Raw genomic sequence first — 13,147 nt, 5'->3', positions numbered from 1 at the left:
GGCGCATTTCATTTAAAACGGATATAAAATCTGAACATTGCAAATGTACAGTCTGGTGAGTAGAACGCGATGGAGAGGGTGCAGATATACTGACGATTATCTTTCTGTCTGAAAACTCGTGTGAGATTAACGGTGTGGTCTATACACGTTTTCCATGCACCACTTTCAAATGCGAAAATGGCGGGTTGGCCTTTCGAAACTGGGGGTAGCTGAAAAAAATCACCTGTCACCACAAGCTGGGATGTGCGTCAAAATGATTGGCGTTATGAAGTGCGCAATTATATCACCTGAATCCCACCGAATGGTTTGTCTGTTTTCTTGCGGAGCCGGTCGGCCAAAGCAGTGAGAGTGTCGAGAAGGGGACCATCGACCATGGATACTTTTCAGGTTTATGGTATTAGATTATTTTGTGACTGAATGAACTAGACAAAAGATATACCTTCGTCGATGACAAGAACTTTTGTATTTTTCCACCGCTGCAGGGCCGGTTTGCATACCTTGATACAACTTATCTGAGTGTCGATATTATGGTTTCCAGGTGTTACTGCACCCCATGAATGTATTGTCATGCCTTTTTATAAAAAGTATTCTAGAGGCTGAATGAAGGCATTGTGCAAGATGACTGACCGCCGATGTTTGACGCCGCCATGCCTGTACTTGCTGTAACAGATACGACGTCTGGCTTATTCGCATGCTTCTTACGGAGCGCAGATATTATTGCTCGAAGCAAAAGAGATTTCCCAGTTCCTGTTATGTTTCTATTCTAATGAGCTAGAAAGTCATGCGAGCATTGGTGAGACATGCGCGCCTGCTGAACCAGTAAAGAACACGTTCTTTCCTTCGTCGACTACCATTCGCAATACAGCATTCTGCTCGTCGCTCAGTTGTGCGATGTGCGTTTTCTTGTCTGTTCCGGCACTGATTGACACGCGAGGTGTAAAGTATGACTCGAGAGTTTTTCTTGGTTGCTTTGATGATTTCTGAGGGAGGTTATCGCCAGACTTCCTTTTCTTGGTGTTGGTAGTGGTAGACTTCAGGGGTTGCTTAGTCGCCATATGTAATATCCACTTTAGTTAATAAGATACGATGACATAGAAAAAGATGAGCGGTGCTACAGACTTTGGGATGGTAGCCAGAGACTCACAATACTGCCACGGACAAAACAAAGAAATACAAACAAGGCTGAACGCGCTCATCACGTGTGGTGATTTTTGTTCTGCGACGCAACAGAAATCCCTTGACAATATCCACTCATTAGATGCGTACACAGTTGTCGGGTGAGGCTTAACCTTTGAGCTATCAGAGATGCGGACTGCAAGGTAAAGTTTCACGTCAACGCGCTTTTGGCAGTTCACCGGGTTCATTATGTATCGCAGACTCTCATTGAAATGAATGGGTACAAAGTTTCTACGATCATACATTCAACGTGGCTGTTTGATAGGCGCAGAAATTTCGATACTGTATGCAGGAATGTTCAACTTATACTTACTTCCACTGTCGAAATGGTGAGTTTCATTTTGGATATGTACTAGAACCTTTAGTTGATATTTCTGATAAGAGTGATGTGCAACCGCATGCCCGATTTAAGACCTGCTCCCTTAATCTAATTAGGAGGAGAGGAGGATTTAGATGCCCCTGTTAGGCTAAAGACGTGATCATGCCACGATTTGTGCATAACGTGGTACTCAAACGTGGGTAACGCACTACTTCAAAGACGCCCTCTTCTAAAGCAAAGCACGTTGAACTACTACTTGTACAATGGCGATGTACACCAGTGTGCACGCATCCGATTTTCCTGTGAAGTCGGTCATTTTATATCATCCATCTACATGTTCTGCAAAAGTTACTCGTACATTCACATTCAAAGCTCTGAACTTCTCTGTAAGCCTGTTCCTTCCTCACGTTCCCAGTATTTGTTGATGTGGCAAGCAGCAACAGCATATCTTTGAGATTGCTGGTCTGTCAAGTGTTATCGATACTGATTCCATCGCATTTCGGATCTCCGGCACCCAAGGCAATGTCCACATCAACAGCGTACAATGCACCCTTGATACCCATCTTCTGTCTGAGGCGCCTCTAGCCATGCTGAGGGCTCAGAGGCTATCACTGGAAAATGAGGGACACGTTGCAGAAGAAGCAGCCTCGTTCCTGTCGACATATATGAAAAATCTATCCTCCGGTCTGTCAAAGAGTGCCCCCACTTTTCCAGCTCCCGATACTCTTGTCAGTTCCTTGACCGATTTCATGCGTATTCGTGTGGACCTTGCAACCACAATTACAGCCATCAATGAACGAATTGCAACGCTTGATGCACAGATAGATGCTGAGACCGTGCGGATGAGGAATCATGGTACTGCCATGGCACGTGTAGTTCTCGTGCTGACACCTGAAGGGAATTCAGTCTTTTCTGACTGCGAGCTTGAGATGACCTACCGTAAGTCGTTTGAGGTACAACATTGCTTAACGCTGATGTACTTCTTCATGCTTTACATAATCCAGTAGTCCGAGATGTATGTTGGGAGCCTACGTATGAACTTCGAGCGACAAAGGATAATCTAGGGATGCAGTCCGAGTCACCCTCGACCTCGCTTACCGTCGACTTTCGAATTATACCCTGCGTCAGACAAAGCACAGGCGAGTTTTGGGATGATGTTGAACTCTCATTTTCCCTGGTCGAGCAAGAGGTGCCCACTTTCTACCTCCCACGTCAGCAGCGAATGAAAATCAGAGAACGCACATTTACCCACGGCAATTGGGAGGATTGGCCACCTGCATCTATTAGTTCACCGGTATACAGTGGTCATCCAGATACCCCAGTGCAGTTCGCATTCAATGGACGTCCTACAAATGGCTTTTCAAATTCTCAGCACCAGGTTAAAGCTGGCTCGAACACTGGAAGCTTACAGTCCAAATTTCAACCCTCAAATGGTGGGTTCCAAAAACAAGTTTTGTGAAGCAGTTGATGATTTCCATGCTATCACAAGGACCCAGAGCGACCGAGTTTGGCGTGAGCGGCAACGAACGCATTACGCCATCCTCAGCGTTTCCCAAGAAGAAACGGCGCGCAAAAGGAAAAGGCATAGCTTCGGAGGTCAAGGTCGAAGATGATAGCACTTTGCTCGTGGAGAATGATAATCTAGTATTCGAGGGTATTGCTTCCAAGGCAACTGACGTGATGATAGACCCTGACAAATTTCCGGGTTCTATGGCATCAAGTGATACACTTATGGAGTCTCTAGAACAGGCATTCTCGGATATGAAGGTCCTACAGTCTGCAGATCATTCCAGAAACGTGTTAGAACCTCCAGCAGTAGCACTACAACCAGCAATAGAACCCAAATTCATTGGGACCCGGTCCACCTTATCAGACGACCTGTTCGGTGAGATCTGTCTTAATATGTTGTTACGTTTGACCCCGTTAAACAATACATGTCGTTCAGAAGACGTCCACGCCTCAGTATATGAAGATAGTGAGGTCGGCTATAATAGCATAGCCTCGGTGTCTGTGCCCACTAATGGCATCCCACACCTGGTCTTTTGTACTTCTACGTCATTGCCCGCTCATACCAGTCGTGTTGCCATCCCAAGCGTTGATAAGCGCGTATTTTATGTTGTTCGTGATGTCCGCTTGCTGATCTTAAAACTGTGTGGGCTAACATTAAAATGCACAGTGCTCGGTACGATGCATAGGCAGCTCTCTGTTAGAGGGTAGTGTGAGATTTTTCGTTGACGACGTACATGTCGCAGGCGCCACTTTGATACGCGTGAGTCTCTATACCACTTCGTAGTATATCTCACTGATCTCTACCTGGCAGAACGCTCTGGGGTATCGTATCGACTGTCCGTTGGCTGTGGACAACAATGTTTCTGTCGGTTATTCATGCAAAGCAGAGATGGGATGCGTGCAATTTCCACAGACATTAACAAACACTACTTTCACGCGTACTGTTTTTAGCGCAATAACGATTTGCAACAACTATCCCCGACCCCTATATGGGCTCATCATACGCCACGCATTGCCTGTTTCTGATGATCTACATGTACAAGTGGTATTACGCAGCCCCAAGGATGTCGCTAATACGGAAGGCTCTGCTATGGTCAACTCCGATGTGCAGCCAGATGTACATGCTAGATGGTCAAGCAGTCACGAGCACCACTCCGATTCTGGGTTGGATTGGCAACAGAATAAGCTGCTAGAATGGGTGTGTAATTTAAGGCCTTTGGAGGAGAAGAAGTTAGAGGCTATATGGGATGTGTGTACGCCAAAAAACATAAAACTGCAGTATCAGGTGCAGAAATGATTTGGTATGTGATCAATACTATGTTCAGTTCCATTAGGTCTTGAGCACTATATGCTGACATCTTCTACACTGCTTCTGCATGTAAAGTCGGAAAATATGCTTTTTTTGCGCAATTGTTTTTACATTTATACTACTCAAATACCAGTGAAATATATGCTCATCTTACGGTTTGTTCAGGCAGGCTCATGCGTATATGCCCTCCATTTTCTCTGCTGGTAACCTTCTCATCATCGTCCGCTAAGTAGGAGTCACAACTCAAGCTGTGCCGCAAAGAGAGGGACGAAAGATCCTGCGCGGAAGGCCAAGACCTCGGACGCAAGAGAATAGTGCCATGTTCTGTTGAGTAAATAATTGTCAGTTGAGGCAGCCTATTGAATCGCGGTTCCGCTGTGGAAAGTGAGGACCTTGAGGGTGACCTCGAGCGGACTATACTACGTGGATTTGCGTGTTAAGGGTGAATGCGTTTGAAAGATGCTCGATGATGTTGGCGATGTCTCGCTGTCTTCTGAGCTATGTATAAGAAAGTTTACTGTATGCAAACTATCACATTTCATAACTGTTCGATAAGTTTGAGCTATGGGTTTCATCGGGTTACAACATCAAGACGAAAGCCTTCGACCTGTAGTACGGTTAATTATACATGAGAAATGTGCATATACGAAAACAGATGGGGACAGCATGAAAAAGCTAATCGTCACAAACAAAATCAACAATGGCCTGCAAACCTTCCCCCCCCCGGTGCCGATCGACTGTTTGTTGAAATACTCCACGAATTATCTTCCTCGGGTGAGCAGCATAATCGCCACGTGCTCGAATGACAGAAGGAACTTCTGTAACGAGTTTCATGCCAGCAGCAGAAAGGGTAAACGCCTTCGTTCTTTCGTCCAACTGGACTGTTGGCGCCGAAAGGAGGGACCTAGCTTTCTCGAGTCTCGTGTAGAGTTCATTCTGCGGCCCAAGCGCATCTCTCCAACTAAGTGAAGCTCCTCTTACATCTGTGGCCAGACCTGCTTGTAATGCGTATCAGATTTGTTCAATTTCAGCAGTGTATAGAACATACTTTTCCGACAGCCCATTGTTCGAGGTCCTGGATGGCATCATCATGCCACTCAAATTTGTTGCTCAATGCGGCTAATATCTCGTTATCCACCTTGCCATGCAACATCTCCTGCACTTGCTGCCTTTCAAAAACTCGCTCCTGTTGCTCTTTCTTCAGTACATCGTCCATCCACTCCGATTTGACGTCAGACCGCTCTCGCTCGGCCTTGAGCGCCCGCTCCAATTTGACAATTGCATTGTCCATCCGCTCTCGCTCGGCCTTGAGCGCCCGCTCCAATTTGACATCAAACTGCTTCACCTCTTCATCCCGCTGCTCTTGCTGAGCCTTGAGTATATTGTCCTTCCACTGCAATGTGTTACTTAGTTCTGTCACGGTTGCCTTGTGCTTTATGATTTCAGTGTTGAATTGACACTCTCAAAAGCCATGCTCACCTCTTTTTTCTCGGAAACTGAAGCCTTCTTATATTCCTCAAATTCTTTCTTTTGTGCTTCAAACATTTCCAAAATTCTTTGAATCTGAGAGTTGTCAGCCGCCTGTGGGTTCGGAGGTCGCTGGTTCTTTAGATTGTCCATCTTTTTATGTAACGGACTTTTCAGTACAAATGGCGTTTGCGCAACCTTGTCAGCTGGGAAAGCATCACCATGACTACATGGAGCAGGTACCAATGCGATCATGTTGCCACCGTGCTGGAAAAGCTCTGAAATCTTTTTGTCGTCCTTTGATTTGTCCACGTTGAACACAACGTAATCTGAATTATAATCGTTGGCTGAGTTCCAGTCAATTTGCAATAGATGGCAACTTACCAGTAACGATGATGACCGATTGGGGATTTCCGTGAAGGTGTCTGGAACCAGATTTGTCCTTTCCCCACTGTTCTGTCAAGTGGGCCTGGGCAGCGCTATACACCTGGTTACGAACGTTGACTAGTTTCTCCTGAGGGTTGAAAGACAAGTTGCCGGTTGTGGAACCTTCCACATGATGAAAGGTGAGGATACGTTCATTGGCCATTGGCGAAGATGCACTTACTGGAATACGACTGTTGGTTTGGGATTTTATGGTTTTTTGAACGACAGGCCTCGTGTGTGGTGGGTGTTAGTCTGAGCCACTGGTGGGAAACTATACGACATGGCCCACAGACAAAAACAAATGCAGACAACATATTTACCCGAAATTCGCGGAGTTGCATTTAAGCTTCGTTCTGCAATGTCCCCCAGCAAACTAATTCCTCTTGCTCAGACATTCTACAGCATAGATTTGTCAGTGAGTCGTCGATGTTCCAAGTTTTTACCCGTCTTGCTGATCTCTTGCTTTCTTCCACATCATCGCCGACTAAAAATTTAGCCCTTGTTAGACAGTAAATTGAATTTACGGAAAGCATTCTGCGAAATGACTCTGGCTGTCTCGAGTCATGTCGCAGAATGCTTCCGCAAATCGCAATTGCCTCATGTTATGAACGTGGACCCATTTACCATTCATCACATACGAACTAGCCATAAATCATCTCTTCCAGAAGTTCTGATGGATTATGTCTGGGCACAGGAATGTTTTGATTCCAGTGCCCAGTATCCAGACGTGACCCAGGTATCAGGATCCTCGCTAAAGGCTTCGAGTCAGGCAGATGACACGCTAAAAAAAGGAGCTATTTTCCGGGAGATGGCCTACTCAGGACGCAGGGCATCGTATTATTTACTTCTCCGACTGCTTCTATCACGACTGCCAGTTGTCGTGAGGACCATGGTTTTAGGACTAGTCGACTTTCTATACGGAGGTTATACCCATTCCTCTATATGGCAACAAAACCGTGACAGGCTCCTGATCATCTTGAGTTAGACGGATCAGGCATCCTTTGCTACGTTTGTGAAATATGCGGATATACTGGTAGGTATCATGTATTCTTATCGTTGTCAGAACTTCTGATAGCTATGCCTTGGTGAATTTTGTGATTTTCTGGCACGTGTGTATCCTTTATCCGTGTTCATACTCAAATCGTTCATAGTTCCTTACGTTGCGTTGTCAGTGTGTAAGTTAATTTCGCCCATTTTCCTGCCTTGCTCTTTATTCACTGTCGTGTGTGTTAGGTGTAATTCTAATCATTGAAGGACAAGGTACAACGTGATTGAACTGTACCAAGTATTGTACGTCACTTTTCTCTTTCATCCACCCGATGTTCATGTTGACTGCGATGCTGAAATATCATTATCAGGATATACGTTCCTCTTTCACTTTAAATTCAGACCAAGTAGTCCGCTTCTTCTTCACGTCGTCAACGCATCAACATTCATACAGCGTCGACCTTCTAAATATTATATGGCTAATTTCAGATGCCTAAATTCACACCGCAAGGTCAGTCCTCTGTTCTCTGGCTAAATTTCATTGCTAAATGATCTACATTATCCGTCTAGGAAGTGAGTGTTTATGATGCTTGTGTAGGACACGTTTGAAAATGTGTTGACATTACGATGGACATATGTCGGTTCGGCATTGTTCCTGAGGTAGGTTTTCAACATTGATCTCTCCCTAACTCCGTCACCAGACATAGAATCTCCACATGCAGGGAGATGAGACTCGATTGGAGTGGGCTGCTTTGCCAAATCATCTGACAATGGTTCTAAGATGATTCGATGATTTAGATATTTGGATTCTGGACGCTCAACACCCCAGCGATCTCTCGACATCGAGACTCGAGAGCAAATGATTTGCTATGCTTTACGTACTACCGTGTTGATATGAATTTTCGAAGGTTGCTGATCTATGTCAATGTATTTCCACCTTATGAGCGAACGCCGACGACGGGCAGACTGACGTCGACACTATTCAATCACTGATGAGCGGATATACGTTCTACGACCGCGACCTAAGAGGGAAAAAGAAAGCATCAAAAAGCTGTCAATGGCCATAGCCGCGGTAACTTTGTGGAAACTCAATTGCGGGATAATCTGATACGAGTGTGATGAGGATGCATTCCTCACAATCTAGTTCATCGCCGCCATCTGAGCCCTCGTCGTCGCTGCCATCGCCCTCCACGTCTGCTCTCACCATTTCTCTCACCAGCGCGCTCCAGTCCCGCCAATCGCGTAACATCCTCCGCTCTCTCCCTTCACCGACCACCTCGACCTCCCTCGTCGATTTCACTTCAAACGATTACCTTTCACTGTCAACATCCCCACTTCTGCGTTCTTTTTACCTCCGATCTCTCTCATCTACTCCCAATATCCTTGGTTCAGCAGGCTCTCGATTGTTGATCAATCCATCTACACATGTCTCGCTCGAAGAAAAATTGAGGGTCTGGTTTGGCGTGCAAAAGACGCTACTGTTTAATTCCGGGTACGATGCCAATGTAAGTCTGTTCTCGGTCGTACCCCAGCCAGGAGATGCGGTCGTCATGGACGAAGCCGTGCACGCCAGCGTATGGGATGGCGTCCGAGCATCACGTCTCCCTCACACATCGATACGGACGTTTAAGCACAATTCACCCAGTTCCCTCCTCTCCACCCTCATCTCGCTCACCTCCGCCTCGCCCGCTCTCCTTCAAGGCAGGGCATCCGTATTCATCGCACTTGAATCCCTCTATAGCATGGACGGCACAATCGCGCCTCTCCCTCAGCTTTTTGACGTCGTAGAAAAGGTATTCCCAAGGCAAAACGCGTATATAGTGGTAGACGAGGCTCATGCAACGGGTATATATGGCCCAGGAGGCAGAGGACTTGTCGCTCATTTTGGCTTAGAGGATCGCGTCTGGGTTAGGCTAGTCACATTTGGTAAGGCATTGGCTGGTAGTGGAGGTGAGCCTTCTTCCCACTTCTACTAGGTTTGCATTATCGTCCATATGATCGAATACACTTCTCTATTCTGTTGATATTGCAGTTAATGTTTACTAACGTTTTCTCTGATTCTACCCAACGAAAACAGCTATCCTCCTCCTTCCCCCGCTTCTTCACTCTTTCCTTCTCAACTATGCTCGTCCTCTCATTTATACCACGACACTAAGTCACGCGTCTGCACTTGGAATAAACTGTGTATTTGACTTGCTAGACGGGAGAGGACATGGGAAAGACATCTCGTATGGCGAAGAGGTCAGTTACCCTACATTCCATCTATAGCTTATTATACCATTTTCTCTTACATCTATCTCACCATCCGTTCTCCACTCAACCACATTTCTGCGACACAAAAGCTCTCCACAAGTCTACTTTCGCTCTCAACCTATTTCTTAGGTCTCTTGCGACTTGCACTTGTGGAAAAGGGTGTCCCTGAGGGATTGGTTAGGGTACCGTTTGTGGGGAATGAGGGCTGGGAGGAAACCGAACTAGAAGCACAGAACGCACGCTCGCCAGCATCAACTTCAACTACAGTGCTTCACGCACTCCTCCCAACACCCATACTTCCCCTCCTCACTCCGCATCCCCACTCGCTCGCCAATTCTTTGAGAGTGTGGGGAGGATGCGGGGGTGGCGAAGGCTGTATCGCTCATGCATGTTCAAATGGACTTACGCCTACGTCAACTATCACTACTGCCGTTCCCCAGCTATCGTCCAGCACGACGCAGCCTCTCCTTCGTTCCCCGCCCCACCCTAGCCAGATTCAAGGTCTCAACCTTCGCCCCATCACACACCCCACCGTGCCATTTGGCGCCGAGCGCGTGAGGGTGTGTCTGCACGCTGGTAATACGGAGGAGGAAGTGGGTGTTCTAGTGTGTGGGGTGGTGAGGTGGGCAGAGGGGTCGATGAAGGCAGAGTCAAACTCGAAGGCGAAGTTATAAACTTGCTTCGTGTATAAAATCCAAAGGGTGGAGTCATGATCTAGGGAAGAAAGAAAAAAAATACTGTACATCGTATAGCTGTGATACCAGTAACATCGAACGACGTGTTTGTTTAAAGCATAGAAGGATAGATAGTTTCTATTTTTACATATTGGGGTAAAATGTTTTTTGATTTTCTGCAACAGGCGAAGCAAAACCAGAATCCAGTGGATCGCTTTTGATGGAAGACACGACTTCGAGGATGTATATGGGGAATGGACACATGGATGTCTTCCTTTCGAATGTGGTGACAGTTGACCAGAGTAGCCCTCCCGACCACGAGTGTGTGTTGAGTATTGCACGAGTAAGGGATACCCTTCATGTTCAATCGTTCTCTGCTACTGGTAGCCAGGTAGCCAGGTAGCCGCAACGCATGCAACGCTCCCGTACCTGTACCCATCCTTATTTCCTTCCAAACGATCGTATGTCGTAGGCGGTTAATCGGACCCGCCAGTCTATCTTGCTTGATCACAGGTCGATGGTTAAACTGCTAATCCCTCATCGCTTCGATCTCCATCCGACTTTTTTCCAGAAAAGAATCATACGAGTCCTGATAGAGGGCTAGCAAGATTCATGAAAATATCCATTGATTATATGCGCGCATTTGGGTGGGTATTTGGATGAATAGTGTATGGGAAGAGTGATGATTAGCTGCTTGGAAACCAAGGTGCAGATACAAAGCGAAAAGAAATGTATGGGAGCGATATGGAGCTCTGAATACCCCGCTTCCCCTCATATTCGGGTCCAGAGACGAAATGAAGACAATGAAAAACTCACCAGGTAAACCGCCCATCGTTCTATATCTTGCGACAACCGTTCGGTTGTGCATGATAGCAGCAAGCTGCGCTTGCTTGACCGTTCCTAAATGACCGTATTATAAGCAACAACTCGTACTCTAGCAAGTAGGGTGGGGGAAATTTATAGGCAAGCACGCTACTTACCGCTAAGCTTGACTACATTTGGCACGATTTTAGCCCCTCCTATACTGGAAAGGAGAGTCACCGCAGCCCATGCGATACGGTGGTGGTCGCGTGCAACACGGATAATGCAAGTGTTCGTAGTCGGAGAATAGTATTTGACTTGAATCCATAAGAAGCCCTTAAGGATGATACACACAAATAATGAATGCTAGAGAACATACCTGTCAAGGAAGAACCCACTGCGCCCCATCCCGTGTCACCAAAGTTTGCTATAACGCTCTGCTTGAGGGCCGCATATACCTGCTTTGCATCAATACGAGCGGTGGTTTGGGTCGCGGCAAGGCGTGCGGTTGCTTGGCTCAATCCGAGCTGACTGGAGGACGTGCAAGGGATAAATTCAACGAGGAGCCAGCGATTCTGAGGGTAGATTCATAAGGTTCGTGAATCGAGTTGGTTAGGATGGATTCAACGATATATAAATGAGCATGCTTTGCAGCTTACCTTGAACCTAACCATTTCTTTGCCAGTTAAAGCGCTATGTGAGATGTGAGTCCCAGTAAAAAACGACACAATTTGTATTGAATTAGATAGAATCTCGCAGAGTCACATGATTCATACCGAATCTAATCTAATCAAAACAAGTTCCCACGATTATTTGAGAGCAACATTCGATGAGCTTAGACTCAAGTTGATGAGCTCGACTTTGATTCTACGCATGAATGTGTGACTGCGCTGCACAGTACTATCGTTGGACAGATGTTGCACTCGTTTTTGCGAGGAGTGAAATTGCTCACCAGTGAGTGGAGCTAGAGTCTTCGGAAGACCACAAGTAGTTGCTATTTTGAGTTCTCTAGGTCCCTGTTGCAATAAAAATGTGAATCAGACCTTGTTGCAGCGGAACGAAACTGAAACGACAAGGTAGGTTTTGGACCAGTCTTGCAACTATTTGTTCTTCCATCTGCAGGTGCCTCAAGGCTTTGATCAACTCGGTAAGCACCTGGCATTGTAGGGGTTTACCCGTTGACATTTTTTAGAAACTTTTGTGACTTTCCCAGCACACGATCTGCCCCGATTTAGCCCTCTTTGCCTCAAATTTCGCACTTTTGAAGGTCAAGGCCGTAGTGTCAGGTCTGTTTTTATTGCTACAGGTAAGATATTCACAAAATTCTTTTACATTATGGTTTGTTATATTCTATTCTACCTCTGACAAATTTTTATGGGGTTGTACAACAATTATTGAGCCTGTAGAGGCCCAAGAGCATAGAGGGTCTGGATTGCAACATCTGTCCAATGATAGTAGTGTTTTACATAAGACTATTATGTCAATGAAAATGAAATCATATTTGAATTCACGTCATCTGTTGTTCTCTTACCACCATGTCCTCCTCTTCCTCCTTCTCAGTCCCAACCAAAGCATCAGGAAAAACCTAGCTGTCTTTTATAGCTATTATAGCCACCATAGTGCTATATAGGGAAAATAGTAGCTATAGTACAAGTCCCTATTATATAGCGCTATATAGCAGCACTATTTTGAGACATTTGCTATACCAGTTATGATAGCACCTCTGTAATACATGTACTATACCTCTACTATAACTGCTACCATAGAACATAAAAGCTATCACTACCATAAAATATTATTCCAGGGCATTTATATTATTTTTACTTGTATTATAATCAGAGGTCATATTCAGTAAAATCAACATATATTTCTAATACAGTTACATGACACATGTAATGATAAACTATCCTAACAAAGTTGAAATCATACCTTTAAAATCAGATACTGTAAGTTATTCATACTGTGTATAATGCACTCAGTAATGTTATATAAATGCTACCATGAAATTACTCACCACAATTTCATGAATGGCTTGTGAGTTTTGCTTGATAACTCATCAAGTCTGTGCAAGACAATAACCCAATAAGTGACTACCACCAAGTATTAGCTGGGTGAACTTACCTCTGCCTATTCACCAACGACTCAGAAAAAATTAAAGTGGTTATACATATACCAATAAATCACTGTAATGACAAAAAACATCAGTGGGGATAGCTAGGACTGATG

At 45.4% G+C, this 13,147-nt stretch overlaps 6 protein-coding genes across 6 annotated transcripts; 2 read left to right on the top strand and 4 right to left on the bottom strand.

Moving 5' to 3' along the window:
• Nucleotides 1-3,241: 3,241 nt before the first annotated feature.
• SERLADRAFT_468971 (uncharacterized protein) lies at nucleotides 3,242-4,359 on the top strand (the record flags this gene model as incomplete). The annotated part of the gene is made up of 5 exons (XM_007318919.1): nucleotides 3,242-3,380; nucleotides 3,441-3,613; nucleotides 3,672-3,764; nucleotides 3,816-4,202; nucleotides 4,339-4,359. The coding sequence occupies 5 exons, from the start codon at nucleotides 3,257-3,259 to the stop codon at nucleotides 4,357-4,359; spliced, it is 798 nt and encodes a 265-aa protein (XP_007318981.1).
• A 451-nt stretch (nucleotides 4,360-4,810) lies between these two features.
• On the bottom strand, nucleotides 4,811-5,304 carry SERLADRAFT_468968 (uncharacterized protein; the record flags this gene model as incomplete). Its single annotated transcript, XM_007318918.1, is given in 2 exon segments — nucleotides 4,811-5,266; nucleotides 5,282-5,304. The coding sequence occupies 1 exon segment, from the start codon at nucleotides 5,145-5,147 to the stop codon at nucleotides 4,989-4,991; it is 159 nt and encodes a 52-aa protein (XP_007318980.1).
• On the bottom strand, nucleotides 5,291-6,369 carry SERLADRAFT_408734 (uncharacterized protein; the record flags this gene model as incomplete). The annotated part of the gene is made up of 4 exons (XM_007318917.1): nucleotides 5,291-5,308; nucleotides 5,362-5,745; nucleotides 5,793-6,109; nucleotides 6,165-6,369. The coding sequence occupies 4 exons, from the start codon at nucleotides 6,367-6,369 to the stop codon at nucleotides 5,291-5,293; spliced, it is 924 nt and encodes a 307-aa protein (XP_007318979.1).
• Nucleotides 6,370-6,807: 438 nt separating this feature from the next.
• Nucleotides 6,808-7,658, top strand: SERLADRAFT_468966 (uncharacterized protein; the record flags this gene model as incomplete). The annotated part of the gene is made up of 4 exons (XM_007318916.1): nucleotides 6,808-7,239; nucleotides 7,358-7,381; nucleotides 7,440-7,496; nucleotides 7,565-7,658. The coding sequence occupies one exon, from the start codon at nucleotides 6,811-6,813 to the stop codon at nucleotides 7,189-7,191; it is 381 nt and encodes a 126-aa protein (XP_007318978.1).
• SERLADRAFT_468965 (uncharacterized protein) lies at nucleotides 7,648-8,138 on the bottom strand (the record flags this gene model as incomplete). Its single annotated transcript, XM_007318915.1, has 3 exons — nucleotides 7,648-7,698; nucleotides 7,736-7,739; nucleotides 7,762-8,138. 3 exons carry the CDS (start codon nucleotides 8,034-8,036, stop codon nucleotides 7,693-7,695), a joined length of 285 nt encoding a protein of 94 aa, XP_007318977.1.
• Nucleotides 8,139-9,814: 1,676 nt separating this feature from the next.
• Nucleotides 9,815-11,634, bottom strand: SERLADRAFT_468963 (uncharacterized protein; the record flags this gene model as incomplete). Its single annotated transcript, XM_007318914.1, has 5 exons — nucleotides 9,815-10,720; nucleotides 10,937-11,020; nucleotides 11,101-11,238; nucleotides 11,301-11,496; nucleotides 11,581-11,634. The coding sequence occupies 5 exons, from the start codon at nucleotides 11,593-11,595 to the stop codon at nucleotides 10,650-10,652; spliced, it is 504 nt and encodes a 167-aa protein (XP_007318976.1).
• Nucleotides 11,635-13,147: the final 1,513 nt, after the last annotated feature.

The sequence above is a fragment of the Serpula lacrymans genome (genome assembly GCF_000218685.1).
Source record: "Serpula lacrymans var. lacrymans S7.9 unplaced genomic scaffold SERLAscaffold_7, whole genome shotgun sequence".
NCBI lineage: Eukaryota > Fungi > Basidiomycota > Agaricomycetes > Boletales > Serpulaceae > Serpula > Serpula lacrymans.
Note: the sequence above shows the minus strand (reverse complement) of the source record. Positions and strands in the feature narration are given on the sequence as shown.